General features: G+C 38.3%; 1 protein-coding gene across 2 annotated transcripts in view; it reads right to left on the minus strand.

Moving 5' to 3' along the window:
* Positions 1 to 14,049, minus strand: part of RORB (RAR related orphan receptor B) — a 167,715-nt gene that overhangs the window by 22,311 nt on the left and 131,355 nt on the right. For both annotated transcript variants that reach the window (XM_036433791.2, XM_036433790.2), the window contains exons 5-6: positions 2,633 to 2,754; positions 1,535 to 1,667 (exon numbers count right to left, since the gene is read on the minus strand). In XM_036433791.2, coding sequence (XP_036289684.1) covers positions 1,535 to 1,667; positions 2,633 to 2,754 — 255 coding nt within the window. The remainder of the gene's footprint in view (positions 1 to 1,534; positions 1,668 to 2,632; positions 2,755 to 14,049) is intronic.

A 14,049-nucleotide genomic window follows, 5' to 3' on the forward strand; every position in this document is an offset into this window, starting at 1 on the left:
GGAAGGAGGGAAGAACTTTATTAAAAAAGTCAGTAGAGAGCAGAGTTAAAGAAGGAAAGAGGATGTGTGAGTGAACTGTTGGAGCTATAATGAAAGTCAAGTATAGTTATGTACTAGGGACAGATTTTTAAAAGTAGGAGTCAGAAAAGAAAAAAAGATAAATATAGCGAATAATTCGGCAGGTAGATAGGTAGATATTAAAACAGTGGAAGTAAGTAGAGAAGAATGTATGGGAAAGGAAGGATAACAGAAAGAGAGAGGGAAGAAAAGTTTTAAAGGGAAGCCGGTAGAGCTTAAAAAGATAATGGGAAGAAGGAAGAAATGGGGGAGAAAGCAAAGCAGGTCCAAGGGAGGAAGTGAAGAAAAAATTAAGATGGGAAAGAAGGAAAAGGGGAGGAGGGCAAGTGTAAAGATAAAGGAAAGAAGGAATGTGGGGAGGGAGGGCAGGAGAATGATGGGAAGAAGGATGATAGCATAGAAGTAGGCAATAAGGAGGAAAAAAAAGTTTATAAATGATGAGTCAATAGGAAAAAGTGTTATATAAAAGAGAGAGAGAAATTGTGTGAGAGGGAGAAGCCAATGAGGAAGTCAAATGCAATTGTGTGTGAAGGGGATAAGGTTAAAAAAAAAGTTTATAGGGGTGACCAGGCCGGTAGGGGAGGGCAGTTAGGGGGATCAGGCAGGTAGGCAGGATGGTTAGGGTAGGCAGGCAGGTGAGCAGTTAGGAGCCAGAAGTCTATGTTTGTGAGAGGGATGTCCAACTAGCTCCCAGATTGGAGAGAGTACAGGTCAGACTGAGGGACCCTTCTTTCCTCCCCTTGTGCATAAATTTTGTACACCAGGCCTCTAGTTATAAATATAAGAGTACATTATTATTAATATGGTCTAGAGACCATGAATATAAATTTATATACCATGGTGGTTCTTATCTTCTATTTTCAAATAGGGCCAAGAAAGACAAATAATTTTTTTCCTGTTTGGGTAATAGTATCTGCAAAGTCAATCATGTGCAGTTTCTTAAGCTACCTCCTCATTGTGTGTGTGTCAGAGTCAGTGAAAGAAGGAGGAGGGAATGATGAGAGCACGTGGAAATTCTCCCCATGTATTCTGGCTGCAGGCTATCCTCATTAAAATGATTGGAAATGACCACAGAGGCAGAACTCAGCTAGCCTGGGTCCCCCCCGCCCTCCGACATCCCCCCAGCAGAAGGCAAATAGAACATTTTAGAGCCAGCTCAGCAATTCAGCCACCTTGACACACTAATTACTTGCACTGCCTGTCAAGCTGGGTATCTCAACCTTTGCAATTAATAGCTCTACTTTCAATAAGCAAAATTGTATTTGACTTCAAAGGGGGAACTGAGTGAGTATCAGGGCATTTTTATTGCTGAGAGTTTCCTTTGGGAGTTGGCTGACAGTGTAGGTGGTAAAACTGAGGTATATGTTGGAAGGAGGATTTTCTAGAACCAACACTGAGCTTGGGGTCGACCACATCCTGGTCTAAAATAGGCCCACCCCATCTCTGCCTTGCTTACCTGACTTCAGAAGTAGGATCTGATCATTTTGACAGAGTTCCATGAAGCCCGTTATCCGCTTTGCAAACTCTACCACGTACTGGATGGCGTGAGTGATCTGGATGGCACATTGCTGCCATAGTGCTTCCCTGGACTTCAAGAGAGAAAAGACAGAATGCACGTGCAATAAAGGGCAACTGGGAGAGTCAGTGAAATACTCAGGGTTGCCCGACTATGCTTATCTGTCACTTAGGGACCAAGGGGGTGGGGGAGATTTACCGGATTCCTTTAAAAGAGGTGGGCAATATTTTCTAAGATATTATTTTGACCTGTTTGAAACCTTGATATGCCACAGTTATCAAAGTACTGAGCCTTGAATCATGGGAACATTGTCAGCATGTAAAGATAGTTATTTATAGTTTCTTTATCCTTTCCCCTCTTTGTCCTCCATCACCTCACCTAAATAAACTCAAGCACTTAGTCCATTTTGTAAAACCAAACTCTTGCACTGAGGAATACCAATTTCACCCACAGACTTTTATAAAGTTATAAAAGCCTTATTTTCATGTATACCTGATGGATACTAAACTTGTAATCTTGATTTTTGTGTTCTTTCCCCAGAACTTACAGCAGTTTTTTTGGGTATAAAATTAATTTTAAGGGAAAAGATATCAAATCAAATTGCCCTCTCAAGTAATATAGAATCCCAGAAATGTATTTTGATCTCTGGGTTATTTACTTTGGAATGGGAAGCATAAATCTGACTGTGTTAATTCTGGTTTTCATTGAGCATAACTACACTTTTGTCTTTCTATTTATATAAAAGTGATAAGATTTCATTGCTCCAATATATGTTATAGTCAAACATTTAGAAACAGGAAGATTTATACATTTAATTAAAATTTCATTTATTGGTAGATCTTATAATTGAGGGTCTCAATCTCAAAGACATTTTGATTGTCATACTTGTGTGTGAGGGGGTGCCCTGTGGGGAGAGATTAGGGATGCTGCTAAATGTCCTGCAATGCACAGGACAGTCCCCACAGCAAAGAACTGTCTAGCCCAAAATGTCTACTTGTGAAGTTGAGAAAGCCAGAAATAGAGAAACTACAGGAGTACCTTGCTTTGATACGCTTTAATTTCTTCATAGGTGTGGGTCTGCCACGCCAGCTGGTGTAGCTCCTCCATGGTGTATTGACATGTCTCCAAGTGGGACTTAATGATGTTCTGTGCAATTCGATCTATGAGAAAGGATATCAGTTGATTTGAGGGTTCGTAAATGAAATTCCACTCTGCTCAAAGGAACCTGTTCTTAATGCGTTGACAATTGGAATGCCTTTGGGAGGTACTCCAATTGTATGAGAGTGTTTTTAACACTACTGTCTATTTAAAAAATTGCAGACAATCTCTTTATTGCCTATTTTTAATTTTCAGCCTTTTAATTAAAGTGTGCTGCCTTTTCCTTCTCTGATTGATCACACACCTGGGTCTTACAAGTTGTAAAGTGTTCAAATAATCAGTTATTTAAAGAATAAATTCAAATTACTATGCCTCTTGCTTTAGGCTTAAAATTCCACTAACAGTCCATTTACACTCCATATACTTTAAAATATTTTGAAAATCGTGGACCTCTCATTGTTTAGCTCAGAAAAGAGGTAATTAATAAATATATTTGCTCATATTTTAAAAAGGAGAGGATTAAACAATCATATAAAATAGTTTTCTATGGAGGAAGGAGAAGCAGTGTTTCCGAAAGTGTGGTACATGTATCCCCAGGGGTACGGGAAGAGTTTGGTGGGGGTACGTGTTGCACCGGAGTTTGGTGGGGATATGCACTGCACCGTGCTTAGCTGCACCTAATTCTACATTCTCATGAGTACAAGGGGTACTCAGCGTTACGAAAATTATAGAAGGGGTACACATATGTCAAAAGTTTGGGAAACACTGGAGTAAAGGGATGGGGATAGAAGCTAGACTTCTCTGATGACATTATTTTTGTGGATTTGAGTTTGGAACCATGTAGATTTCTTACATAATTTATAACAGGAGAGGTGTTATAGATGGAATAACAGGATTCATGTGTTGATAATTATTGACATTGGGTCATGGGGGCATTATATTCTTTCTAATTTTTTATATAATATGATGAAATGTTTCTTTAAGAGAGTTAAAAAAAGATAAAATAACTATATTCATAAAAAAGGTAGTAACAAACTTAATCAGTCTTTGGGACCATTTATCCAAAGTGAGTTGTAGTTGGTATTGTATTTTAAATACTGATGATTTGGGGTTTGGAGATATGAAATTTGAGTGAACAAACCAGACAGAAGAGATCTCCTTTAAAACCTGTTATCAAACCCCTGAGGTTGGACAGAGCTGGTAATTCCATCTGCTGTTGGAACACATGAACAAGGCAATATCTCAGAATACTGTCCAAATTACATGAGAATTCTGTATTTGGGGTGTGAGCAGAATGAAGATAACTGGTTTTCAGCTTGTTGACTGTTCTTGGCTCATACAGAAATGGAATTTTTCTTGCATTTCAGGGTGTGCCATTTCAATTGTAATTTCTTCTATGACAGTTCGTTTTTCTAAATAGCCATTTAAAATTTTTTTCCAAGATAACTCTCAAAGCAGTACTTAGGTAACTTCTTTGGCCTTACTAAGCTTTTGGTATATATGGTGTGAAATAGCGTTTTAGTGATGGAGAGAGAAACTCCTAATGAATTTCCCAAATTAAAAAAAAAATAATATAGCCCATTGCCTGGAACATTACAAACACTGAATAAGTAAATTACCATTCTTAGGACATTTTATATAGTTTGTATCAGGAAAGCAAGCAGTGTGACTACAATGGAAGCAGCAGAAAAATTTAGTTTTGGAACCACTGTTGCACTAAAGGAGGATGTTTCAATATTTACTAGATTTTTTCAATCAGAATTATAAAGTGCTAGATGTAGAAAATACTACCGTACGAATGCTAACTTATGATTATAGTTATGCTCTAACAGATTCAGCCTTTTTTAGACTTTCACTACTTAGTATCTTATACTTTCTTTAAAAATCCTATATTCAAAATTTTATTGAATTTCTTCCTATATTATAAAAAAGGGCAGGAGCAACTCTATACATCATATTAAAATAGATTGTTATGTCATGGTTCATCATTTTTCAATTTCACTTGGGCAGTTTAATTACTTAGAGTCTAAAAAAAACCGTGTCTATAACTCAGCAGGTATATAATGAAAACATAGATTTTTTTTTTAATAGCTCTTTAGTTTTCAAACCTTTATATTCTTGGCATAGTTTGTTTTCAACTTCAAAGATATGCTGATTTGTTAGCTAAAATTTACAGGCTTCAGGGTTAATAAGCAAAATTAAATTGCTGCTCAAAATTGCATTGTGAAAAACATTCTGGGAATTGTTGGCCAAAGTTTTAGAATTATTTAGTCTTATACCACCGAAGCTTAGGGTTTTATGGTGTATGAGGAGGAATGGACCTAATAAACAGATGGGCAGGTTAAGCAAAATTGGAAGTTAAATCCAGATGCATGCTTTAGGACTCAGCTCAGATGTCCCTTTCTGGTTAAGATTTCCTGCTTCTCTGTGTCCTCGTACAGCTACCATTGCACTTTGATTCTACCTCCAATTAAACCCTTAATCTAGGCAGACATACATTGTGGTTATTTGTGTAGATTCTGTTTGTTCCCTGTCCTTCAAGCTTATGAGCTCTTAAAGAACTAGACTGCAGAGCCCAGCGTAGTGCCTTCATATATTCATTCAACAGGTACTTTTTGAGAAACTATCATAAGCCAGGTTAAGGTACAGATTTTTAAAAATACGTTATTTTTAGAATTTTACAATATTATCATATCATATCATTATGTAATGAGTGTCCTGAGTTATTGTGGGAGCCTTAAGAAGAAAGTGTCTAACTCAATCAGGGGAGACAGAAAAACAACCGTGGAGAAGATGCTGGTTGCTCTGGGTCTGAGTAAGAGTTTGTCTGTTACGTGAAGAAGCGAAAGATGAACCTCAGGTAGAGGGAATGACATTACAAAGACACAGACAGAAAAACTGACTTGATAATTTCTAACATTATATTTTACATTTTTACAACCCTTACCTTTTATTTAAAAACTTACATGTGTTTTTGTTGTTGTTGTTGTTTTGTTTTTTTAATTTCAGAGAAGAAGGGAGGGGCAATGAGAGATAGAGACATCAATGATGAGAGAGAATCATTGATAGTCTGCCTCCTGCATGGCCCCCTCTGGGGATCAAGCCCACATCTCGGGCATGTGCCCAGACTGGAATCGAAACATGACCTCCTGGTTCATAGCTCTAAGCTCAGTCACTGAGCTGCGCAGTGGGGGCACAACTCTTACCTTTTAGAATCAATTTCTCTTTTACTGTGGAAAAATATAAGGTTCAGGGTGAGTGACTTTTGAGCCATTTTTACAGGGCTAGCAAATAGTGTTTTGAAATTGAGTCTGTCTTTTCCAGCAAGAATTCTGTAGTGTTTGCAGCATAGAGTGCATGGCGGAGATAAGGAGGTAATGAGACTAGGGATGGAAATTGTGACTAGAAACTGAGGAGCTGAGAAAGGAATTTGGATTTTATCTTGTAGGCGTCTGGGAGTTTGTGGAAGCTGTGAAGCAGGAGAGTGATGTGGGTTTTGTGATAGAAAGGTGGTCCTGGTCATGGCAAAGAAGGGATGGCATTAGAGAGTATGTGAGATTCATCAGGTGGTTGTGAAAATTCAGGCAAGATGTGAGGGGGTTCCGGACTAGGAAAGAATGACAGAGATACAATGGAGGGGCTAGATTCAAGACAGAAAAGTGAAGGAGAGAACATTTACATAGTAGGTGTTCAGCCAATGTTGAGTCAGTAAAATAGTGTTGAAAATGTTCATCCATCTGCCTATCCATCTTCCATCCCTCATCCTCCCATTTTCTGCTTTTCCCCCCCACCCCCCAAAGGATTTTAGAAAGCTTAGATTGAGCCTCCATTTAATGGTTTTAAAACAGAAGCATTCGCAATGGCTCTGAGGACAAACATTATACATGCATCATTATTTCCCATACTCTTGTGGGGAGAAATAAAAGGCAAATCTCTTTTTGACATAAGACTTGTAACTATCAATGAAAGCTCAGACACAGTTGCAAGGCAGCCCCCCTCTACTTCCTTCCACAAGTCTGCAGTGCAAAGGTGAGCCACGTGCAAAAACCCAACCTGACCCTCTCAAAGTTCAGGCCAATAAACCACAAAGTAAAGCTAAACTTGGTCCCATAGGAGCAAGGCCCAAGGGTTCACTCCGTCCATTAGAAAGATGCACAACTGAAAAGACAGTTTGCTTGAACTAGAGAGTCTGAGGTGGTGAAAAGGGGAGAAAGATTAAAAAAGAAGGGACAAAGGGAAAGACAATGAATACAGTATGCAAAGTTCCTGCTGGGAGCCAGAGGAACTTTTAAGAGTCCTTGCCTGGAAAAATAGAAAAGGTAATAGTAAACGCTACCGTCTCCAGGGACCAACCACATGAGACAGTCCAGACAAAGAGACTGCGGTAAAAGAGCAGAGGATGTGGAATCTTTCTGGGCAATCACATCCCCTTCATCCGTTTCCCCGACTTGGATTGCAGTCGTGCTCAGAGCCCAGTTTTTGTCGGATTCTTTGACTTGGGCTGCAGGAGGCACATGTTGGAGTCAGCACGGACTGTGCTGGGGTAATGGGTCTGACAGGAACATGGCCACATGACTGACGGATGGGAAATCCTACCACCTGCAGAGGCGATGCCCACGGACCCTACACTCTGCCCTTTCTAAAACCAGGGATGAGGCTGGAGATTTCTTAAGTAGAAAATAAAATGCAGTTAAATTCTTCTTAGCAGTTAATATTCTGTATACAGAGATTTGTCCAACTCAGAGTATGTGGGCTGCTTTGATAATTAATACAATGATATCAAGGACTGAGAAAAATAGTTTGACATGCTCAGTCCAGTCACTTCTTTCAATCATGATGGGTAAAATGTAAATATTAATGCTGGAAGGGAAAATTGGGTGTGTAATTGCAGGTTAATATTAAGTCCACGATCCCTATTTTCTATTTTGTTAATTCCATCAAGAATGGCTTCTTTTCATTTTCTCTTCTATTTCCCCATATATCGATAGATGTGTACAAATTTTAAAATATAAAATTGCTTTTTTTTTTAGACTTTGACCCTGATGCTTTTCTTGAAGGAAGGCATATTGGAACTCAAGACTTATAACCAATTAATAACAATTGTAACTTCATGTATTAAATTACTCTCTTTATGAAATAGAAATGATAATGTGGGATTCAAGGGAAAGAATCGTCCCAGAAACCTTTAAAATAATTGATACAGGGGTATGTTTATGGCAGAGATGGTGGTGCTGGCTTCATGGGTATTTATCACCAAATTCATTAAATTACACAGATTAAATATATATATAGTTTTTTGTATCCCAATGAAGAGATTTAAAAATAATTGATATAGTACAATATTATTTTGTACTAGTTTTAGGTGTACAACATAGTGGGTAGACAGTCATATACCTTACAAAGTGTTCCTCCTGGTATTTCTAGTACCCACCTGACAGCATACATAATTATTATAATGTTATTGACTATATTTCATATATGTACTTTACAACCCTGTGATGCTTTATCAATTTTGATAAAAATATTTTAAAATATTATTAAAATTGTCTCTCTTCCAGAAATGTAATCTTAAACCCATTTAGGGTTAATCTTAAATACAGTTATAATATGGGCAATTCTAAAAAGAGAGAAATAAAATTTTGAAGGGAAAATGGAATAAAATTAGTGGTAATTTTCAATAGTGTGTGCATAAATCATAGGACCCTGGGGCTGAAACTAATTTCCTTTGTCTATTTCCAAATGGACTGTATCTTAATTCCTGAAGCTAGTTGGGTTCTTTTCTATGGACTTCCACATCCCTGCCCAGTCCTCATCAATCTTCATTGCGATCTATTGAAATAAGTAGGAAGGAAATCTCCCTTAAGGCATTTACAGATAGTTGAGATGCATATGATAAAGTTCACGCTGGTAAATGGAGTTTTAAAGGTGAATCACATTAGACAGTGGAAAAATTATATTTTGAAAAATTATGTGTGTGTGTATTGCATATATATATATATGTGTGTGTGTGTGTGTGTAATGCATATATATATATATATATGTATATATATATATATATATATATATATATATGAATACCACACACACACACACACACACACACACACACACTTCTTGATCCAAACAGTAAAGCAAAGTTTGGAAACAAGCCATCAATGTTACCTAATTCCACGTAGGAAAAGAGGCGACATCTGCTTATTTCCGTGAGAAATAAGTAAACTGACAAGCAAGGTGACAACTTCTTGTTTATAACTGTAATGTTACAAAATGAGGACCAGCTTGCTACTACTAAAATAGCAAGTGACCTTCTGCAGCTCTGATTTTAACCACTCAGCGGGTTTTTCCACCAAAGGGCTTATTTTAGCTCTCACTAGACATTTCAGCAAAAGGTGCTCCCAAAGGCTACAGTGTCTCAGACAGCCCCGGACTGTGAGGGTGATTGCATTAGAATTCCACATCTTGGGAGTGGGGGAAAATTGAATGTATCTTTAAAAACTGCTGCTTTTAGTGTTATTACCAAGGGCACCCAAGGCCCAACTGTAGGTGAGAAAGCTGAGACTCAAGGCTATAGATAGTATTAGAGGGGGTTGCATTGAACTTCCCAATTCTTTTTCCTCCCCCTCTTTTATTTCCCTGATTTTTTAAAACGAGAAATGATGGTTTCTCCCCTGTTCATTTTTCTCCCCAAAGAGTTTTTTTTTTTAAAACTTGGAAGTATTCTTCCTAAAATATTATACCTCAGCCTCAATCAAAATGATTAATGAATTTTTAATTTTTCACTTGCCTTAAGGATCTAGAGAACCGCTCAATTCTCTGTTTAGTTTATACTACTAGTGTGAAAGTGGAATTCTTAGGGGATTCGTTTTAAATTAATGCCAGGATATCTCTACGGACTTGCTTAAGGCAAGTTTTAAGTGCTTGCATTAGGTTTTCAGAATATCAAGATTCCTCAGAATCCACGCTCTGAGGCAGTAACTATAACAACTGGTTGAAAGGTGAACCACTTAACCAAGTGTGCATTTTGTCTTTTTGACAATAGACCACTAGTTTTGTAAGTTTTCTATTATTTAGTAGAACAAGTCTACTGGTTACAGTGCAATAGGCGACAATGTCAGAAAGGACAATGTCAATTTCAAGACCTTTCTGATTTTCTAATCTCTATTTAGAGATCATTAGTTGTTTAGCACAAATAGAATTGTGCTGTCAGCATAAGAATACAATTTAAGCTTAAAACAGCCATCTCTTAGTAATCTACATCTTCAATAAAAAAGTAGTTTTTTTTAAAGCATTTAAGTTCCTCAAACTCTTTTAAGAAAGAGTTGGGGACAAAAATTACCTATAACTCATTTGTGGCTCAGTTTCATGGTCCAACCACTAACTCTCTCACCAATGAATTAGGGTAGCTTCTGGTCTTCTTTTCATACAAATTCTATTGCAAGTTATTGTATCAAAATTAGCTTACTTCAATGTCCTAGATTGGCGAGGATGAGGAAGCCAATATGCCCCCATTCAGACTTTTACTTGAACCCTTTGGAAAGCCACCTAACATCTTAAAGTCTTAGTTCCTCTGGATTTGATTTTCCTTCTACAGAGGATTTGGCAGCAGAGATATTTTCTAAGGGCTCTATGAAGCATGGCAACTTGAGTGGGAGGGTCTTCCCAGGGATTTCCCTGTTTTGATTCTTAGAGGAGAGGTCTTACAGTTGCAGAGTGAGTTGAGAGTACAACTCACAGTCCTAAAAGCACTTGAATCTTGATAGAGCAAATAAAAAGAATATAACCCAGAGCCCACTTTCAAAAACTGCCTCCACACACTTCCCGAAGCACAACTAATGAGTCACAGAGGATGAAAAGCTAATTATGAAAATTGCTCAGGGCCATCATTAGGATTGACCTTTACTATTTGGATTTTGTTGACATATGGATTGACTGTTAATTTAAACACAAGCAGCTCCTCCTCTTTGAAAATTTAGTCAATATATTTCTGACCTTTGGAAAGAACTAATTCAGAGGAAATATTTGGAGGTAAATTTTACAGTTTCTAACATTTGATCTAAAATAAAATTAAAACTTTATTATCTTAAATAATACATTTAATCAACTAATGTCTTAAAATAAGCATTTTCTAAATAATCTAGCACAACACTGTCCTAGAATAAACCTATCTGAAAACCAAATAGCAGTTCTATAATAGACTGTATAAAATGGTTCAAACTTAAATAGTAAATTCTTTCTCCTCAGTATTGAAGGTATATTTTTAAAGAAACCTTTTTAACCTAAAATAAAAACAAAATACAATAAGTAAACCCAAAGTCTTTCTAGTTAGGAACATTCCAAGAGGTTTCCCCAATTTTGTAACCATCATATAAATAAATCTTGTACTGGTTGGTAGAGAGAGCCTGAAAATCAGTTGTATACTAAGCTAGTAACACCATACTATTATTCCAGAAACCTGGTCATCACTTGACATTTCTGTATTCCATGGCCTCTATGGTATTTTAACCCTAGCCAGCTCTTCCCCAAATAGTGCTTGACACTGAGGCTAAGGCCATATCCAACCTAACAGTGGAAAAGCAACTCAGAGCTTTTCCCGAGACCAGTTTCAAAGTTTGCAATGAGTTGAAGTGCTATTTAACAGTGGGGGCTGTTTCAGAAGCTGCCTTATAAGCATAAACATTCCCTCCCTCGATAAGTCACAGACAGAACCTCATGAAATCTGCTTTCCTCCTCCTTACTGCAGAGTATTTCATATCTACTCTGGCTCTTGAAATTGAGTGTATAAAATGGAATTGGTTTTCCAATAGCTTCTCAAGAGCTTTCCTTCCCTCCCCCCACCAAGCCCCCAGGTAGGTGGATTTTAGAATTCTTACGACATTCTGAATTCTGAGCAAAAATTTAATTCCAAACTAGTATCTCTAGAGGAAGTCCACTGATGATCAAATTTGCACAATTATAGATCAACCGAAGGACTTGTATACATGCATATAAGTACAACCAATGGACATAAAATAGAAAAGGTGATTTAGAAGATTTACCTAATCTAGTGAATGCTAGCACATTAGGGAACCTGTATTATCAGAGGTCCAAGCATGTAATGGCTAATATGTATACAAGTACTATAAGCAGGTATGTAAGCACTTGAATTAGCATGTACTAGTATCTGTGTATCACAACTTTATATTTGTTTAGAGCCTTGCTGGTCACAAAGTGCCCTTTACTCCATTTGTGGGTAATGACATGAGCATGAAAATAGGGTTATTATAGCATATTGTTAGGTGATTTTTTAGATTATCTTTGGGAGGTTATTAAAATATATCTAGAAAAATATGGACTTGAATGACCCTAGCAAAGAACTATAGGGTTCTTTATCTTGGGATGCTCTAGAATAATTCATGGCCATGAACAGGTGACAAATCAAGTTGATCAGCTCAGTCCCTGTCCTCAGGGAATTCTTAGATAGAAGGCAAGGTACTGGAGAGATATTATTTGGGTGGCAAAGAACAAAGTGGTGCCAAAATTTCAGAGAAGTCAAGCAAGTCCCTCTTTAGTGACCAAGATGACCCATGTAAGTCTGGGGCTAAGGCTGGTCTTTAGTAGTAAAGATGTATCTTCATTTTATAGTTTCCCATTTTCTCTTAAAAGGGGTACAGGAAGGTAATAAGGTTGGAGTGTGCCAGAGAGGACAGGGGGATTTGCCTTGAAGCTGTATATCTGTATTGCAGCTCATTCTTTATACTGATTATACATGAACTTGGGGTGTTTTGGGATTGGCCATCACCCTCACCATCAGCTGCCTCTGATTGTCCTTGATTCCAGATATCTTGTTTTGTTTATTTGTTTTCAGGAGGGTGGTTGGAGAGAAGAGTCTGGTGCACAATTCTGGTTTGATTGTGGTTATTAACTGCGTACGTGACAGGGTTTTACAGCCCCATGGAAAGTGCCAAATGTGGTCCTGCCCCTTGGGAGGGAGGTGTGGTTGCCTACTGCCATAGCGAGTGCTTTAGCCTTATTCAGAATTTCCTGGCTGCCTGCAAATCTCCTCTCCACCACTCTGTCTTTCTCCTTGGAAAGTGGCTGGAACAAAGGGAATATTTGTTCATATGGCCAAAACTTCCACCAGGACTTCGGAGAACAATAATCCTTCAAAGTCATTTAGAGGATGAAGAGACTGAGCCTCGGAAAGCTAAACTAATTTGGAACAAGTTCATGAGGCTCCTATATGCAATCAGGACTCTCCATTTCGATGTTCTTTTCCTTAGCTGCCCGCAGGGGTTGGTTGGGCTGAGGGTGGGAGGGGGTTAGATGACTGTGGCAGTTCACAAGATGTCATCCTTCAAAGCAAGAAAGGAAGAACTAAAGACACCAGATTTTCCTTTCCCCACACTGCTTAATGATTTTTCTCACAGTTTAGTCTATGTTCATTCATTTTAATGACTATACAGGGAGTTGTTCCTAAATCAAATGCCTATTTATGTTTGATACAAGTGTGATCAGAGGACATAGGAAGTACATAGTTAGAGTTAAATTCTATTATCTGAGCTGTTTCTGAATGAGTAGTTAAATATGTATAGACAGAGAAATGCATATCCTATCCAATAAAAGAGTAATGTGCAGATTGACCATCACTCCAACATATAAGATGGCTGCCCCCATGTGGTCAAAGATGGCTGTCCCCATGTGGACAAGATGGCCAGCAGGGAAGGGAAGTTGGAAGGGACAAGGCCTGCCAGGGAGGACAGTTGAGGGTGATCAAGTTGGCAGAGAAGGGAAGTTGGGAGCAAACAAGCCAGCAGGGGAGCAGTTAGACATCAATCAGGTGGCAGGGGAGTGGTTAGCGGGTGATCAGGCTGGCAGGCAGAAGCAGTTAGAGGCAATCAGGAAGGCAGGCAGGCAAGCAGTTAGGAGCCAGCAGTCCTGGATTGTGAGAGGGATATATGACTGGTAGGGACAGTCGGACATCCTTCTAGAGGTCCCAGATTGGAGAGGGTGCAGGCTGGGCTGAGGGACACACCCCTTCCCGTGCACGAATTTTGTGCACTGGGCTTCTAGTTTATCTAATATACATACAAATATGCATAGACAGATTAAAGCAATCTATAATGATAAAAGTATAATATGCTAATTAGACCAGTTGTCATTCTGGTCAGGGGAAGGAAGGCCTATTTTTGCACGAATCTTTGTGCATTGGGCCTCTAGTTCTAAATAAGTGATGTGGCTCAGAGTAAGCAATAGCATCCACCCCCCTCATCGGAGAGTTTGTATCATGCCCAGGACTTATATTATATGATACTGAATTGCAATTATTTATTTTCATGTCTGGGTCCTAGACAGTGAGGTCAGGAACCATGGGTGCTTGC

Source organism: Pipistrellus kuhlii, unplaced genomic scaffold, assembly GCF_014108245.1.
Source record: "Pipistrellus kuhlii isolate mPipKuh1 unplaced genomic scaffold, mPipKuh1.p scaffold_m20_p_12, whole genome shotgun sequence".
Classification (NCBI taxonomy): domain Eukaryota; kingdom Metazoa; phylum Chordata; class Mammalia; order Chiroptera; family Vespertilionidae; genus Pipistrellus; species Pipistrellus kuhlii.